The sequence below is a fragment of the Calonectris borealis genome, chromosome Z, assembly GCF_964195595.1.
Source record: "Calonectris borealis chromosome Z, bCalBor7.hap1.2, whole genome shotgun sequence".
Classification (NCBI taxonomy): domain Eukaryota; kingdom Metazoa; phylum Chordata; class Aves; order Procellariiformes; family Procellariidae; genus Calonectris; species Calonectris borealis.
The window spans coordinates 81,488,854-81,507,462 of NC_134352.1; the positions used below are offsets into that span (position 1 = coordinate 81,488,854).

The window sequence follows — 18,609 nt, forward strand, 5'->3', positions numbered from 1 at the left end:
TGTGATTGAACTTCAAACCCCACTGAAGCCTGTGGGCATCTTTCCTTTGACTTGGTGGCTTTGGATTAGCTCTGCTTGAATGTGGCTGGCAAACTCTAGCCCTTAAGCAGTTAATCAGCTTTCTAAAGAAATAAGCAAAAAAGATTCCTCTCCTTTATACATACAATACGCAGTTTTTTTACATTGAACATTATCATAAAAAGCATGTTTATGTTATTTTGAAAATGTATTTTTACAGAACTTTATAAACACTGTTATATCAAACACATTCTCAAAAACTGGAGAAAATACCGACACAAAACCTGGAAGAGTCTCAATAGAATTCTTCCAGTGCTATTTGTCTACTTGCATATTTCATATTTCAGTGTCCTTTACTGCAAACATAATTTGGCCATATGAGAACAGGTAAACTCGACAACAAATCTGCAACAGTTTTGAATAAGACCTGGATCTGTTGTTTAATGAAAGTAATTTGACATCCAATATATGGGTTTTTACCTGGCATGCCCATTCTGTTACCTTTACTCACATTGAGCAATACCTTAATTCCCAAATAGTCTCACTCACTTCGGTGGGATTACACGTGACAAAATGATATATGCAAAAAATACTGAAAGTGGTTTTCCACTTTTTAAATCCTTATGTCAACAACTAACATCATTATATTCTTCTTTATATATACTGTAATTGAAAATGATGTAAGAGTAATAGTTGCAAACAATTCTGTATCAGAAATCAGTGTACAAACTTTAGGAAATAACCTGCTTATAGTTGTGCTATAGTTCTGACAGCCTAAAAATTTATCTGGTGTGACCAAGAGTAAATTTCACAGGTCTAAATGTTTTATTTATATACTTATTTATGTTACACTTGATACTGCTCCAGCCTGGCACAGTTTAACTTTAAACATATATATGTCACACTAACATCCATGAAATCAGGATGTTACATTTTCCCTTACCACCACCAATTTTCAGTACAATCAGTAATGGACATTAATGCATATCATCTAAGTAAAATACACTTTTCAAGTAGTTTGTCTAACATAATATTGGATAAATTATAATGTGAGCTTGGTTTCCTATCCTGCAAAAGTTTAAAAATGCATTAAACTTTGTATGTTGGGAGTAGTCTTACTGACTGTAATGCCATTACTCACAGTTCAGGAAGTTAAACAGCAGAATAAGGTTTTGTTCTCTGTCTCACTGTTTGTTCTTTAATGAAACAAAAGAAGAAACAATTTTTCTTTAAGTATTACTGAATGGCTTAAAATATAATTGGCAAAAGGTCATTGACTGTAATGTCCTGTATGTTACTTCATCTCAATAGAAATGCTTTCCCATGGCTTGAAATGCTTAAAGTGTAATCCTTGCTAGAGGGAAAAACCGCAAGCCATATCTAATCCCAAATTCTAGCTATACTGTAACATGTGCAGTCACCCGTAAAGGAGCCCTTTTAACAAAACAATGTATGTTAACTTGCTCAACGATTTGTAGAATGTATCTATTTCGGTCACTGTAATAAAACAAGTTATATACATACATATTAAAAAATCCAAGTGTAAATAATTACACAGTATTTCCACACATAAAACAACTAGTTGCACATGATGTGATATGTAAAGCAAATTGCTGAAAATCTTTTCAGTCTTTGGGATGATCAAATTATAAGTAACCAAAACTTAGAAATAATGATTGAATTTTCATAAAAGAAGGTTTTTGATGGAGGGGCAGAATGAATTCCCCTCCTACTCACCCTCATTCCCCATGGCTTTTACAGACTCAGCCCCTTCCCCCAATAAGCCACAGGTGGTTTTTTTAGATCTAGCGATATATTTTAATGAGGTTATCTTCTTCTGTATAATAGTACTAATAAGGTTCCCAGTGACTTTTTCATAGAACATAGTCTGTTCTTATTGAAGTTTATAGTGCTTCAGAAATTTCAGGCTATTTAAACTCCAAAAGAATATGAATCTGAGCCAATTATATTAAAGTCTAATGAAATACAAATTCCTTTATTTACTGTGAAAATTTAGTTACCTTCTGTTCTGATAATTCAATCCAGTTTTTATTCCCCCACCACCCAAAATAAAAATCCTGTAGTTACAAGCCTGTCATTATACATAGCAAAGAAAGAAAACTGCTCCTTGCCTATGGAAATATATATAGTTTTTCAAGTTCCAGCCCCTCTCTAAGCTGCTAACCATCACACAACATATGCCATTTTGCAATTTGTCTCCTAGGATATTCACAAATTTCTTTCCAGTGCTCTCCACCTGTTCCTTCTGCTGAAGATCCCAAGGTTAACCGGCCAATGACCTCATTCCTTGATCCCCTATCTGAATCTAAAACCAAAAATTCAATGCTGATATCATCAAGGCCCTCACAAGGAATGTCAAAGACAAACAACTCGTTGAACACTGCATTGGGGGTGCATTTCTTCACATGGGTTTTCTTTTTAGAAATTCTCTTCTTAGCATGGTACAGGTTCACTTTGACATAAGGGTCTGCAATGAAAAGAAAGAACACAGATCAGCTATTGAACAGTGCTGTTTAGAAATTCCTTGATCTAGTTAATGGTAAATTTCATAGCTTACCAACATAATAACATCACAATGAGGAGATGCTTCAAGTTATTAAAGATGATTCCTCTCACCCAATTTTTGTGTTTACATCTGAATTAATCCCTTTAAGCTCCCTTTATGGTCACCAAAGATGTAATCAAGATAGTCAGTGAAGTTTAGGGCGTGATTCATCTGATCAAATACAGGTGTCTCCTTCATGAGATAAATCCTGCCCTGTAGTCCATTAAGCCTAATAACATCTCTACTACATGTAGAGATGGTGGTCTGAAAGTACACAAAATTCTAATGGACTCTGACAAAGATATATCATTACATATTCATGTTTAACAGAAATCTGCTTTTTACATGTTCTACCAGTAGGGGATAATCATTAGCATTAATAAGACTCATGCAAAGAAAAGCCTCAGAAAGGAGAGAATAAGCTCGTGCTGAGAGAATGGATGTATAGATGTGATTAATTTCTGTTGTGGTTCTACCAAAGTCAATTACCTTGATTAAATTGCTCCCACCAATTTTTATTGAACAAATTTTACACTAAACTTTAAATGTAAGGATATGTTTGTTGTTAAGATATGTACTTGACTGTGCTGTACTACTATTGGAGAAGGGAAGGGAAAATGTACATATTTTTAGCTGTCAGCCAACTTTGAGTGTTTGCATTCCTCATAATTATTCAACTGTTGCAAGATTCCTTTGCTATTGTCTTCAACAATGGCTATATTTCTTCCTTCAGAGGAATTCTAGAGAACGCTTTAAAAATCATCCCTTTCAAGTACCTTGGCATTTCTTTCAGTGCAAATGTGGGCCTGTTTCCAAATTCTCATGGTGCAAAGATGCAGTAAAAAATCCTTCCTACTGAACCCAGTCAAACAAGATAGTCTATGTAAACAATCAGCTAATAAACATCAAGAATAGTTGAATACTTTTTTTAAAAAGTAAAACTAAAACTGAGCTGTATTTAGAAATGCTATATCAAAGTTATCAGACTGAAATGATCGGATAATGAAAAGTTTTTTGTTTCCTTGAACTGACAATAGTTTAACGGGAAAAAGGTATGATAGAATACATCTTCCCTTTCATACTATATCACCATAATAAACATTTTAAAAATAGGGTTTAATGTAATTAAAAAGTTCTTTGGCTTTAGAATGAAGGTATGCCACACAAGCATTAAAAATATCAGAATCAATATCCATCAGTGGATTCATGCTGTTGTTCATTTCTGTTTAAAGGACATTTTCTGGCTGTTATTTCTGGCCAGCTACTTAGATAAGGCTAGAATGTTCCTCTTGATTTTATTAGGTCTGTTAGGAGACCTCAACACCAGTGATCAAGGAAACCAAGGAGGTTGTGGGAATGGAACAGCTTCTGAGTAAAAAAGTTCCCATCTTCCTAAGGAGATTGAGTTATGCAATTGTTTAGCTGACCTCATGGAAACACCATTTCACCCTCTTCCTTGTCCAAGATTTACGTTGGGCTGAGGGGAAAGTCACAGAGGAAATAAGGACTGTTGTGACTGCAGTATGTTACTGACACCCAAATATCTATTGAACCCGACCTTGCTGATGAACAGCAAATGATGAAGAACTGCCTAAATGAACTACGTGTCCAGGTGTAGTATAGCTGCCTGTATCTCTTAAAAATATTATATTCCTATTATAGTTGGCAAGGTTGTACTGAGGGAAGCAGAAAGAGCACAGAAAATTTATAGCTTTACTCATAAAAGGTACAGATGTGTAGTTTGGATGTGCTATAAGGTCCATGTGGCTGCTGATTCTAGGAGGGCTTTTGTTTTCAAGTTACTTTCCCACTTGGGTGAACCTCAGCCAGACTTGGTCTGTGGAGATCAGCTTGCTGTCATGCTGTCTTCATGAAACCTCCACTATCTTCTGTGACTTTGGGGTTGATTATTAAAAGTATGTATGCTCTCTTATAGTGGAGTAAACTGTTGGGCTCCATTTATATCCTTTCTCCTTATGATACGTGAATAAAATTGAGATCAGAAGGAAGATTTCAATGGAACTCCACTATGTAAATGGGAGTTATCTATAGCTTTGTTGTATTGGATCCAGGATGGATTAGCTTTCTAAGTAAATTGCAGTATTTCTTGGTATGAGAAGTAGCAAGACTGTGTTATTGGCTGTAGTAATTATGATTCAGTGGTTCCCAAAACTACTTCTTTTCAAAAAAATCCTGTGAAATGAAAGAGTATCAGTCCTATGCAGAATCAACAGCAGATGTGCTACTGTTTGTATAGTCCTTTGTTGTGTACTGTTCTTTTTGTGTGCTTGTCTTATCCTTACTATATTGTACATTACAGTTTGTTCTGTTATTATGTTATCTAGCATTAATGTACATCTAAGTGCAGTTCTAGTATTGGCTTCAAAGGAGGTTCCACTGAATGCAAAATGGCACAAGACCAGGAGAAGGGAGTGCAAAAACTGCTCCTTCTTAATGCACCCTAAATAGGGCTCATGATAAAGCATGGGTGTTATGTTACAACCTGCTTCCAGCACTGGCATAGTTCACCTTTTCACCTTGCCAAATAAATGTTAGTGCTCAGTGGGCCAAATTCAGCACAGATGTAACTGGTTGCTTTTCTCGGTGCTAAGCTGAAATAAACCATATGATGATCTCACTCAATACTGTTTTTCTATAAATAAAATGGGTTTTTTTTTGTCATAAATAAAAGCTTTTAGTATCTGCAAACAACATCCCACACTTATGGGAGATGGATTCTGTTCAAGACAATCACAAAACTCATTGGCTTCCACTGCTAACAGGTGTCATGTTTTTTTAACATGTGAAGAGAAGAAACTTATAAAGAGAAGAACAAATTTGTAAAATACGTAACTTGGAAAATGAAACATTGACCTAGATATGAATAAAATGAACAGGCTGCAAATAATAGAGACACCATTTCTGCATTTATGGGCTATTTTTAGGTTTTGAATTGTCACATTTCAGCTGTCTTCTGTCTATTTGTTTTATATTCTTAGGGCATGTTCCTTAGTAAAACCATTACCTGATAATCCTGACACATCAGATTTAGGTAGATGCCTGGCTTTTAAAACAACCACAGTGAGAGTGTTTGTTGTAGACTGATAACAGAGAGAGATCAGTAATTCTCCACGCCCAGATGATTTCTGAGGAAATGAAAGAAAAAAAGAAATAAGACTATTTATAAGCAATTACATTGACCAAGCTTTAAACCAGAATGAAGAAGATTTATGAAATGTCACATAACTCTACGTTCTGAAACAGTGAAAAATGATATAACTTATGGAGTTATGCTGCTTTACATAGCAAATATAATTTCCCTCTACTGTAGTTATATAACTCTTCTTATGGTTGGTTATTAGACTGAACAAAAATAAATAATAAATAAGTGAAAATATCAGTTGACATGACATCATTAGCTTCAGAAATTAGAAATGAAATCCTACATCTTGAGAAAAAAATCTCAGTGAATGAAAAAGATCTTAAGCAAAACAAAATTCCATGAAGATATATTGAAGGAAAAAAAAAAATGAATAAAGGTAAATTAAAAAAAGCTTCAGTAAAATGTTTTTAAACAGGAAGAATTCAAACAGTTAGTGAAATCTCATCCCTGACACTTTCTAAAGTAGTATAATACATATGAAATAAAGATGAGATCAAAGACTTTCTCTATGATTATTAGATTTGAATTTGCAGGAGTAGTTTATTTCACAGAAAGAAGGAAGACAAGGGAAACAAGCAAAAATAATACCTTATATACCAGAAACCCCAATAAGTTATCAACAAAATATCAGTGACATAGTTATAGTTGTTGTAATATAGCGATAGAATTGCAAAATAACAGTATTAGTTATAGGTATGTTGTCTGGTAGACATTTATTTGATTTGGCAGCATGCTTGCTCTTTGAAAACAATCAAATTGAAAGTCAATACACATTCCACTTCCTTAGTAGAGATTAAGAGACGTGTGTGTGATGCATGTGCATTTCTGTGGTTGAGCCATGATGGTTGTAAATTATCTTTACATTCTGAAATGAGGCAAAATGGTATGAAATATTTTTAGCCCAGTGAAGTCAGTATGTTTTGCCACTGACTTGGGTAAGGCTTTGGCTTCTCCCTCTTACTATCATTAGTAGAGCTGCAGCCTGTGTCACAACTCTTGAGTAGTAGAAGGTAGTAACAGCACTGAAGTGCAAGAACATACTACTGCATCAACAATACGGTCTCCAACAGGTTCCAATTCCTTGTCTAAAGACTACCTGCATTCTTTAAGAATCTGCTATAAAACCCATGTAGTTGAAGTGGAAGGTTTACATTGACTTCAATAAGCTTTAAGAAAGAATGATTTCAAACAGAAAAGGGGAGGGAGGAGAAGGGGAATAATATATAAATCTTTGCATTCTTTCCTTTTAGAGCAAATTAATGTGGATTGAGGCCGCTTGACCTAATGTAAATGGGTCCACTCAAACCTGCTGGACCAGCTGAATAAGCAAGTAGAGATTAGGATATTAGTAATTTCTTGCAACATTCTCATTATAATGTTCTTTTATTAAATTTGTGTAATTGTTTCCTCATAGTGCCATTATGAAAGCATCTCAATGACTTGCACGATGAGCTGTTCCCTTTTCTTTCCGAGATGTTAGCAGAATTACACAAGAAACATAGCTAACACTAGCACAACACTTTTAAAGTTTAAATAAAAAATATGTTACCCTAACATTTCTTTTGGTGATCTCTCTGTCCATTAGCAGCCTTCCTTCTGACAGTTCAATTCCTGTGAGGGGAATGAGGACTTCTCCAATGACATCATCTCTGGAAAACCTGTCAAAGCTCAAGATCATAAAGTGAAGTGTTAAGTCTTGAATTTGACTATAGGGGATCCCATAAAACGTGAAGGTCTCATCGAAAGCTGGATCTAAGGTTTTTCTCAGCACTCTGGTTTTCACCTTGTGCTTTTTCTCAGGCAGGATTGTCATTTTGATGTAGGGATCAGAAGTCATTGACTGTTCATCCATTGCTGGCAGCCCACGTGCTTCTTTGATGTTCACTACAAATGCCTTTTTCTCAAAGTTGTACTCTAAGGAGAAAAAGAGAGTTCCTAGTTTGTCTTGTTTATCTTCAGATGACAGGGAAGTGATGGACTTTAAACTATCAGGGGATACTGAATCTTTCTTCCTTTCTGCAAAGTGCTTAGGAGACAAATTTTCAAGATCTGGAGAGCTCTGGATTTTAGGGGTTGTTTTGGGGAAGTTGCCATTTAGATCTCTCTTCTCCAGGTCAAGATGGAGAGAATTCTTTGGCATCGCTGACTTGTTCTTTGCTTCACTTTTATCATCTGCTCCAAACTTCTTCTTACTGTTGAGATTCTCAGGGTAAATATCAACCCCCTTCAGAACATGGACAAACTTATATGGAGGGGTCTTATTGGATTTGGAAGATTTACGTTGGCAGCAGATCCAAGCAAAAAGGGAGACAGAGAAGACAAGGCCAAATGCACTAAAGATCCCAACCACTGTAGGAATTTCATCTGCAAATCAAATAAATAGCAACAAGCACATAAGCAGCAATGCCTTGGACTCTGTGTGATATTTAATAAAGTAATAATTTAGTAAAACAAACTGATACGAGATGGTAACAGCAGCAGGACCGACAGACTGAAAGTGCTTTGCATTGTACATATTGCTCGCCACCTGCAGGCATGAATGTGTAGTCCCATACTAAGGCACGCTTGTTATGTTAGTATTTTTCCATACAGAGAGCGTTTGGGAGGAAAATACTATTCCCATCCTAATAGTAATAATCATTAGTAATTGCTCGACTATCTCATCCCTCTGTGTGCACTTTCTGAGTTTATACGTCTGTGAGTAATACCTGCCCTCAGACGGTTTTAGCTCTGAGTTTATGGAGCTTTTTTTGGTTAGATAAAACAGATTCTGAAATATGCATTACTTATAGATACATTGTCTGCTTTTCACGCTGTTTCCTAGAATACTTTGTACACTCAATTAACTCATTTTTTATGGTCTGATCCTATAATTGCCTGGAGGTATCTCTTGAAAGAACTGACTTTAATTGGAGGTTATAACACTCAACAGTTTCAATGGGATTTTCAATACTTTGCAGGAGGAAGTCTATCAAGAAAATTTAGAATAATTATATACCAAGTGTCTTTTCCAGATGGATGTGACATTGGGCAGTCACATGTGAGCCCAAAGCTGAAAAAACTATTAAGTATATCATTGATAACCACTAAGCTTTGCATTTAAGACACTATGAATCAAAGCTACGGGGAGTTTACAGGAAGGGTCACGACTTTTTAGGAGTATATAAGAAAAACAATAAAACATAATTTTCTTCTACCTTAATATCAATCCTATACTTAAACTGAATAAAGAGAAAACTGAGCAAGTGTTACAACATCAATTGTCATGTGGATACATTAGTTACATATAGAGTATCATTAGCCCTTCAAAGCATGCATCGAAGGGGCAAATGAGCACAACTAATTGGAAATCCAATTTTGCCCATAAGTAATGTTACTAAGTGAGTTTAAACCTCCCACAATGTAACAATCGGAGCTTAATCTTTATTCCCTGCAACAGTGGAAGACCAGTAGAATATTAATGGATGACGTGGTTTATGCATAAAGGCAATTGTGTAACTGTTCTGGTTCTCTCGCAAATGATTAGCAGATAGTTCTGGGTGAGAAAAGCAAAACTATCCCCCTCTATGTATTACTAAATCAGCTTCATCCAGGTAAAAGCTGGGCAGATAGATGTGGTTTGCTTTGCTTTGCTTTTTAGTGGGATGATTCAAAAAAATCCACAATACTATCAAAGTAGGACATAATGTTCCAGCACAGAAAGGATCGGGCCTGGCTATTAATTTCTTCTGACAATATTCATGTCAGAGCATTCATTTCCTTTGCCTACAAGCTGTATCAGTCTACATACTTAATTGTAAGAACTTAATGAAATGACTGAAAATTATATACATAACCGAAAAGTATTTTTTCTAAGTTAAGCACGTGGCTCTGAGTTTCAAGAATTCCCTGGGCTGCAGATATTTAAACATACATGGTATAAAGGTAGAAAGCAAGAAGTAATTGAAAACTAATCAGAATACTTTAATAGCTTTTAAGAATGATTTGCACATTTACAATACTTTTTCATGAGATGACACACTTTTTATAGTAATGGATATTATATATTTTAATTATAAAACTATTGAAAGCAGTGGTAGAATCAACTTGGTGCTTAAAATATTAATTATCTTTCTTAAATAAGTGATTAGATAAGTATGATGTCACAAGTGTGGTGAGAAACATCAAGTGGGTGGGGTAGGAAAGAAGATGAAATGGTAACTAAAATGGTTTTATATTTACAACTAATTCTGTTGCAACCTGAATTTCTTGCTGTTGTCATAATGTAAATCAATTGGTTAGCATTCAAGGCAGTGTATTAATAGGAAACATCACCTATTGATTCTGGGAGAAGTTATTATTTCAGTTACAGGATATAAATCTGGAGTCACTTCACTTAAGTCAATGGAATGATCCTTGAATTAAACCACTGCTAAAGCAAACATAATCTAGGCTGGAGTCAATATTTGTAAAGCAGAGTTCAGAAACATTTCTACTTACTGCTTTTCTGACTAAAGCTATTTATGTATCTATTTTATAAGTGCACATATATGACTGTTTCTGAAACTTCTGGTATCACAGTTAATAACCCTACATCCAGTGCATAGAAATGACAAAACTGAAAAGTTCATTGTTATCATTGCTATTCTCGATGAACCCAGATTGGTCAAGATGCATCTGTGTAGCTAAAAACACTGGGATCCTGTATTTTCATCTTCCTAGCTATGTCCTTTACAAGATTACCTTTCACTTTATCTAACGGTTGACAAGTCTTTCTCTACAACAAGAAAAAAGGAATGACAATTATTCCAAGAATGGCTTGAACAAAGATTTTCTCTGTGGCACAGGATGCATTTACATCATTTAACTCTGAAGCCACGCTACTTTAACCAAGACAGAGAAAACAACCCCAAAACGTCTCTCATCTGAAAACGCACCTACACAAACCTCTTCATCTCTCCCGGTGCTTTACCGGGGAGGAACGGGTCAGGGAGGAAGGAAGAGAGAGAGAGAGAAGGGAAAGAAAGCAAATTCACGCAACTTCTGAGATGGAAGAGAACTGGGAGAAATCGGGTTCCTCCCAACAAGCTGCGTGCTGGGAGGCGCAGGGTGGCTCAGCAGAGGCTGCCTGCCTGCACTTCTCCCGGGGAGGGGAGCAGCCCCCGGCCCCGCGGGAGGGGAGTTGGGGCCGGGACGCGCTTACCGAACTGCTGCCGGCTGGCCGCGATCGGAGCCATGTTGGCGGCGTGCGCTGTCCGCGGTGCTGGAGCCGCCGTCCGCGGTGCTGGAGCCGCCGTCCGGGGTGAGGGAGCCGCCGTCCGGGGTGCGGGAGCCGCCTCCCCGGCTACCGAGCGACCTGCCCGGAGCGCCGAACGCTCTGTCCTGCTGTCCCCCGATTCTCCGCTCTCGCAGCGCCCGGGCAACGTTCTTTTCCAGCGTGTTTTTTTTTTTTTTAAAGAAAACAACAACAACAACAACAAAAAAAACAAAACCCGGAGACACGAGCGGTGGGGAAGGTGGAGGAGGAGGTTGCGAGGGGGCTGGAGGAGAGGGGGAGGGGAAGCTTCGGTCCTCCCCTTTGCACACTGATTTGCAACCCCCTTCCTGTTTTGGCTCTTCTGAGTAGCTCCGCTCCGAGACTGAAGACGTGGTTGAAACCCAAATTGACGCAATCCTGACGCTACAGGGCTGAAATCAGCACCTTTCCCACCTCCCATCCCCCCTCCCCAACCACCACACCCTCCCTCCTTCTGTCTCCCCCTCCCTCTCCCCCCTCCCCCCCCCCCCCTTTCTGGGGATTGAACACGCACTCATCGATTATTTTAACTGCCCTGCTGCAGGATATGAGCTCCCACCCTCCATCGGACACAGACAGTGCAATGCTAATGTCTGTGATTCAGTGCACCTTGTGTAATACACGGGTGTGTCTATTTTGCTGGGGTAAGATTTATTTATTTGCTTATTTATCTATCAACTGGACAGGCTACAACAACGTGAAGGAGATGCCAACTCAGATGGTCCAGACACCTTGGCTCCAACTGCAAGGCACGCATTTCTCCTATGACTGACGTGATACACTTACTGGATTTGAATCATGAAAACTCCTGATGTGCCTTCTCGCTGTCCCTCCTCCCTGCTTCTTCCCACCATCCACCTCCACAAAAACACTCAGGCCCCACTTTGGAAATCCTTTTGACCTTCCTGTAGGTCTAGGAAAGAGCTGGATCTACCTAGATATTTCTGGATTTTACCAGGTTTAGATGTCTGCCTCCCAGTCTGGACTGAGAACATGGGGGGGGAGGCAGGGGGAGCCTGGCAGGCAAGAGGAGTTGGGGGAAACAGAACAAGAAAGCAGGGCTGCCTGTAACTAGAACTGCTACAGCGTATAATAACCCAAGCTAAATCCTGGTGCAACAGAGCTGCAAAACCCAGCACCTGGCATCTGACTTCTCCTGGATTCAGAAAGAATCATAGCAGCCAAGTTTGGAGCCCAACAGCTAATTCTGCTGCATAAATGGGAAACAGGTGTTGTTGCTCTTCTAAATAACAAAATCCAGATGCAGGCATAGTCTGGCATGACCCTGCTCCACGATGGGCCACTTGGAAGCTAGTATGTCTTGGCCCACTTCACAGTGAAGCCAGTAAAGGTCCTTGGATTTCAGAAAAAATTAAAATAGGATTTCAGAAAAAATTAAAATTAAAATTAAAATTTCAGAAAAAAATTAAAATGGAATCATGGCAAGCTAGTGTCAAAACATAGCTGAATGAAATGCCTGGCTTACCCTGAGAGTTGAAAACCTATTGGTTGATATTGTTTATGCTTATCTGCTTCTGTTACACCTTCAGCAACTTGGCCTTGGTATGCACCTGCACAACTCTTCCAGGAATGGCCATATCCACTACCCCGATCTTCATTACATCCCATTCCATTTAATATAACACAGAGTATAGCTTGCCATCACTGTGCCTCTTACAAACACCTGGACTACAATGAACTCAGGTATTAGAAGACTGCAGAATGGTTGTTTAGCTCTTGTTTGTGTTTTGGCAGCACAATTTGATTTGGGATGTTTGGGTTCACGTGTTGGCACCAATCCAAGCAAATCTGGCAAATATCTCTGCTTTCTGGCAGTCCTCCTTCCCCCCAGCCCTACTATCCACTTCCCTTTCTCTGTCCAAAACCCAGCCTTGCTCAAAATGTGCATCCACTAAAAGTAATTACATTTGATTTTAGATCACATTCCAGATATACGAGCCTCCAGACATAACTGAAACAAGCAAGGTACTTAAACAAATTTAGAGTTAAACATGTTTAACTGGGTTGTTAAAATATTGTAAGCTGTTACTGTGTCTGGACTTTAAAAACAATGGACCAAAAATCAATATATGGTATAACCATACCATATAACGTAATATATGTAGTGTGTTTATCTTATTTGAGCTGGGATATGGTAAACATATATATTACGTTGACCCTTGAATTATTGTCAATAATATTTGAAGCTTTTTTTTTTTTTACTTTTGAATGAAATCCAAGACATCCTTTGTTGATATATACAAAATTTATGGAGCACATGGAAATATAACAATGATTGATTCAGGTTTTTTTTTCCCTTTAGTTTTTCAGATGTCCAAAGGATATATAAAAAGCTTTTACACAATTTATCTGTCTTTATATAGTACACAGAGATAATTTCCTTCAGCATTCAGGTTTTTCTTTTTTTTTTTCTTTTTCTTTTCTGTGACAATGCTGATGAAGTGGGGAAGATACATGTCCTCCTTTTTTTCTTTTTCTTTTTTTTCCCCTTCTCCTTTTCCAAAATTCCTGGTAGTTCATGCTAGATTTTAGACACTAGTTAAGCCCTGTATGGTGCTGGGTGCTAATAAACATATAGTAAAGAGCCCTTCCTTTCATCTCAGTTCTGTGCATGTGTAACTGTTTAAAGCAATATAGAAAAGGTTTCACGACACCAGCTCTCTGTCTTTAGAAACTTGAAGCTGCCAAGACTGTATATACATAAGCATGTGTAAACATATATACAGATCTGCAAATGAATGCTTTTATCTCTTTGTTGCATTGGTCAGTGAAATAGCAAATAACCATTTTTTTTACATCACTCGTGAACCTTCTATATTTAATTATGTGACTCCACTTAATGGAACAGAGTGCACATCACAGAGAATACTCGAGGAGGAGGTGGAGCATTGAGTTGCTGTCACATCTTGAGACAGACGCACTTTTTGCTCCCTGTGTTGTGCAAGCACCATCTAGTGTACGTCTTAGACCCATCAGCACCAGATGACTGGCGTACACCCGTGTAGGTAGTACAAACACAAAGATACGTAACCAACTCATTGCTGCTTCATTACACTTCTGACAAGTGGCCAGAGGGAAAAAATCATCATGTGAACCCTGTGTGTTTCTTAACCAATTCTGTTCAGTCCCATGCAACAGTTTTTGTGGCTACATGTTCTTCACATTTCCCTCTGTTCTCAGAAAACATCCTGGATACTTTAGCAAGGCTTCACACAGTTTGCAACAGACTTTTCAGTAAAAACTTGGATTAGGAACTCACTGCCCAGGTAATATTCCTTTAATTTTCCCAGTAAACAAAATACAGTGATCTCAAATACTTCCAGCTCAGAGACAGAAATTAAAAGGAGCTGGTTCAGATTTTGCCTGCGCTTAGTTGAAATGGACTGATCATCTGCAAAGTATCTCTGTATATGATCTGGCTGACTATCACAACAAGGCCTTCTGTGGTCTGAAAACCAGATTACTGGTGCACATGCATGCGCAGAACATCCTTCTGACGCTCCGAGAAGAGGGAGGGTGGTTGCTAAGCGACAAAGTCCATACACTTCCCAAAGCAGATAGTCCTCAGATAAGCATATGGGGCTGGAAAAGGTGGTCCCCCACCTGCAAATGAACTGTCACCGTTCTTCAGGTCCCAAAGCCTGTGTGTGAAGAAAACCTAATGCTCTCCCTTTAAAAAAGAAAAAACAAAGTTATTCTAAACAAGATCCCCCCGCCCCAAAAGTCGAACAACATTTAAAAATAGAAGTCAGTGATTTATATGTATGAGGTGAAGCTGGTGAAACAGCCCCTCTCCATCTCTGTGAAATGTTTCCCTGGAGCTTGAAGACAGAGTTTCACATTTTCAAAAATAGCATCTAATTTTGAGTTCTGCAGTTGCCAGGTGCCAAACTACAGACATTAATTAATACTATTCAGCACCTATGAAAATCAAGCCCTCCAGCCATGCTTATAAAATAAAACCTCAACGAGAACACAGGTATAGGTCCCTCATTTTGGGAAGTGCAGAGCATTCAACGCTTCTGAAAGTCAAACAATTTCAAAGGCATCTACAAAGGGATTTAGGTAGTAACACTCTGCTTAATTTCCACTTCAGATAGCTCTACAATTAGACAGTGGAAAGGGGTTAGCATCCTTCCCTGTCTCATCTCTCAGCCTTTGACACTCCTCAGCTGCCTTAAGACATGTCTTTGGGTGCCACATACACCCATAAACCTGAACTTTAACCTGAAGACTCAGCCTGCTGCCTATTTGGCCTTATGGACTTATTGTTCCTCCCTGGGTTGAGACTGAATTCAGCTGCACGCAGTTTAATATCCAGTGCTATGTGAAATACTTTAGCATGACCTCTGGTTTCTGCTGCAGAATGGTGTACGTTTTCTGGACTGTATTTACCAGTCCCATGTGGATACGTCAGATACCACAGAGTTCCTGAAAAGGTACAAGATATATAGATTTAGGTAACTGAATCATCCTCTAGCTCATACACCACATCTAGGCATCTAATTTCAGGCCTACAAATCTAGAGATTAATTCCTCTCGCTCTGGGGTTTGGTTGAATTGCCTCTGAACATGTGTCTAGAAGAGCCCTAAACTTCCATACAGAGCTAGTGGATACAAGACAGGATGAACAAGGAGACCTGTACAAACCTGGAGCAGCAGCTGAAGGTGAGGTAGAGGTGCCTGCCAGAGTGGTTGGTCTAGGTAAGCTGTCTCAAATGTCATTATACATCATCATTTAAGAAACCGAATAAATTCCCTAGTTCACCTACAGATGTGTAGAAGTCTAAATTAATGTTTTAAACATGAAATTGAGTCATGTCCCAGGGATCAGCATTAGGCTGAGCAGAACCTTTCTTTTGACTCCATTGACGGTATTGACCAGACATTTTCTATGGTGAGAATTTAGAACACCTATTGAACATACAGACATGAAGTTTGGTATGTGAGTTTTAGGACTGACCTCCATTTCTAAGGTTAGATGAGGTGTCTAATATTACTGTTGCATTTTCTCATTAAAAAAAAAAAAATTAAAAGCTAGTATTTTTCTTCTCTACACAGTGACACTGTGTAGATCAGTGTCTTGATGAGATTGTAAGATTGGGTGAAGGATATAATTTCAGTACTTTAGTGGTGATGTTTATATTAAGGAAGCATCATTGGTTGTTTGACTGATATCAAGGTTCTTCCAAGAATGAGAAATATTGCTGACCCTTCAGAATTTGGGGCAGCTTGCACAGTGTTTTGCTAAGTACACAATGACATGTATTTTGTTTTCCTTTTTTTCATTGAAAGACCTCCCTGCAATTTGACATGGTGGATGAAGAAAGGGAAAAAGAAAAGCCCTCACTGTTGCAATTAAATTTTTTCAGCAAAGGCTCCAGGGTGATTTCGGTCTGTATGTAGTGGCATGCACGATCTTTCCAAAGTGTCTGCAGATCAGCTCTCTGGGGGTTACAGGTACATTTATGTAATAAAGTATCAAGAAGCAGACTTTGGTTTTGCAGGCAGCAGCTACTAATAATTCCAATGATATTTCTTACCTTTTTTCTTTATTTTTAAGATAAATTTTTCCAGGCAATGTATCACTTCAGGTGACAGTTTTATTTCGATAACAGCTAGATTCTACTGGTTTTAATGTGTTAAGGTTCAGGAATGGTAGTGTGTGTGAGCTGGTAAAATTACTATGTCTGTGTATGTTTTACAGGGTCTGCAATCCAGGTGAGTCAGAATGACTCTTATGCTTTCAGCCAGGGCTATAGATACCTCAGGAGATAGAATACTCTTTCATCTTGGTAGCCTCTGCATGTTGAGGAAAAGACAATTTTATTTCCTCTTCAGGTATAGGTTTTGATACCAACAATGCTGAAAATAAGAAATAGAATCAGAACCTTATTCATGTCAGGAATCTCTTTTGCCTTTTACTTAACATTAACAGTTAAAGTATAATTCAAATAAAGAAAAAAGGTACCATTAGGGAATTAGGCTGAGAATTTAGAGCAGTATTATGGTATCAGAAGGCTCAAATTAATTTGAATTTCTTACCTAACTCATTCAGACTTCTTTAGAAATCTCTGCCTTAATTAACAGACAGGCCTTTTATGTTTTTTATTTAATTAACAAATATAAGGGCTGAGGACTATGCCAAAACAAGGATTTAGGTGCTTAAGCCACACCTAACTCCAGTTTTATGAGCTTTAATCTAAAATTCAAACCTTGAAATACCTGTTGAACTTATGGTTAAGACTGGGAACATCTTAAGAAACCTTTGAACGATAAGAAGGATTTCCTGTAAAATGTTTTCTTTTCAGGCGATACTCAAGAAAACTTGCCCTGCTATGTGAAGAAGTCAAATACCTAGTACATTTCTTCACCTTGCTCACCTGTTTTGTATCCATTCTCCAAACATGCCTGATGGAGCAGGCACCAGACAAAAGCATCTAATAAGTCTTATTTCCTTCTAGGACACCAGAGATTAGAGCATTCCACCAGAAAGTTCATAACCAGGTTCAAGTCTTTCCTGTGCTCTTATTTCTTGCGGGAATATCCTAAGCATCATTCTTTAAAGGAAGAAATGGACCTATTGACATTTTTCCAATGTAATGATGTACTGAGTGAGAAAATAAATATGCAACCTGAGTGCAGCGCTTAGAGTAATTCACTAAGGACGGAGGCCTACTTTCTCATCTTCCTTCCAAGCAGTGTTTTAGTATAAGATCTATGGCAGCTGAATATTACATGTACAAGTGCTTCAGTGGGAGGTTCAATGGTTTGAGTCTCAAACAGTGGAGAAATTCTCTAAAGCTCAGACTAAAGACTCTGCACTGTAGAGGGATTTACCAAGGCAACTGTTTTATGTACCACATTCTTTCTTAAGGCTACTCTTTGGACTTCAAGGATTACATAGTACAATTAAGCAAAGGTATTACTGTTAACATTTGTAGAGTTTAATTGCAGAAATGTTGCAACATTTACTGTTATGCACGCACATGCACTGAGACACACATAAGATTTCGGAAATTGGAGTCACAGTAAATAAGAGAGGAAGGGAAGGAGAGAGATTCTGAAGCGGATTTTTTTTAAGACCAAAAAACCCTGTAAAAATCCAGATCTAGAGGTAACGACTTGATCCCAAATATTCTGCAATTAGTGGGTGTCTTCATCACATGTGAAATCTCTGACTGAAGTTCTTAAGGCTAACATACTTCAATTTAAGCATGCAAATTAATATTACAATGTGTGGAGCTTAGTTTTTAAAGATCAAGTACTCCCAAAATTCATTGAAAATCTGATATCGTACTGTTACATATTGCACTCTGTTCTGAGTGATGTTTCCCCAACACAGCATGTGCTCTTTGGGGAAGAGAAACACACCAAGTAAGAAATTGAAATAACAGTATCAGTGAAATCTAAATTTTTTAAGGTGGGGTGGAGCTTCTGGAGCCACCAGAGAAGTAAGTGGAAACTGTAGATGAGAAACAAGCACTCTATCCAGATAAAAGCATTTATGAGAAGTGCTTTCATTTAACTGAATATAGCATTAGGAATTCTGAGCCAAATTATTTC

The 18,609-nt window shown here is 38.0% G+C and overlaps 1 protein-coding gene across 1 annotated transcript; it reads right to left on the bottom strand.

Moving 5' to 3' along the window:
- Positions 1-2,198: 2,198 nt before the first annotated feature.
- Positions 2,199-11,183, bottom strand: LOC142075433 (synaptotagmin-4). Its single transcript, XM_075136749.1, has 4 exons — positions 10,930-11,183; positions 7,297-8,111; positions 5,610-5,730; positions 2,199-2,506 (listed from the first exon to the last, which is right to left on the bottom strand). Exons 1-4 carry the CDS (start codon positions 10,961-10,963, stop codon positions 2,199-2,201), a joined length of 1,278 nt encoding a protein of 425 aa, XP_074992850.1. The 5' UTR covers positions 10,964-11,183.
- Positions 11,184-18,609: the final 7,426 nt, after the last annotated feature.

What these genes read in the sequence shown, in the direction of transcription:
- LOC142075433 (XM_075136749.1), bottom strand. Translation starts at nt 10,963, where the DNA reads ATGGCTCCGATCGCGGCCAGCCGGCAGCAGTTCG. An exon ending in TCACCAAAAGAAATGTTAGG is followed by an intron (nt 5,731 to 7,296) that starts GTAACATATTTT and finishes TCATTTCCTCAG; the next exon opens with AAATCATCTGGGCGTGGAGA. An exon ending in TGATGTGTCAGGATTATCAG is followed by an intron (nt 2,507 to 5,609) that starts GTAATGGTTTTA and finishes TTTTCATTGCAG; the next exon opens with ACCCTTATGTCAAAGTGAAC.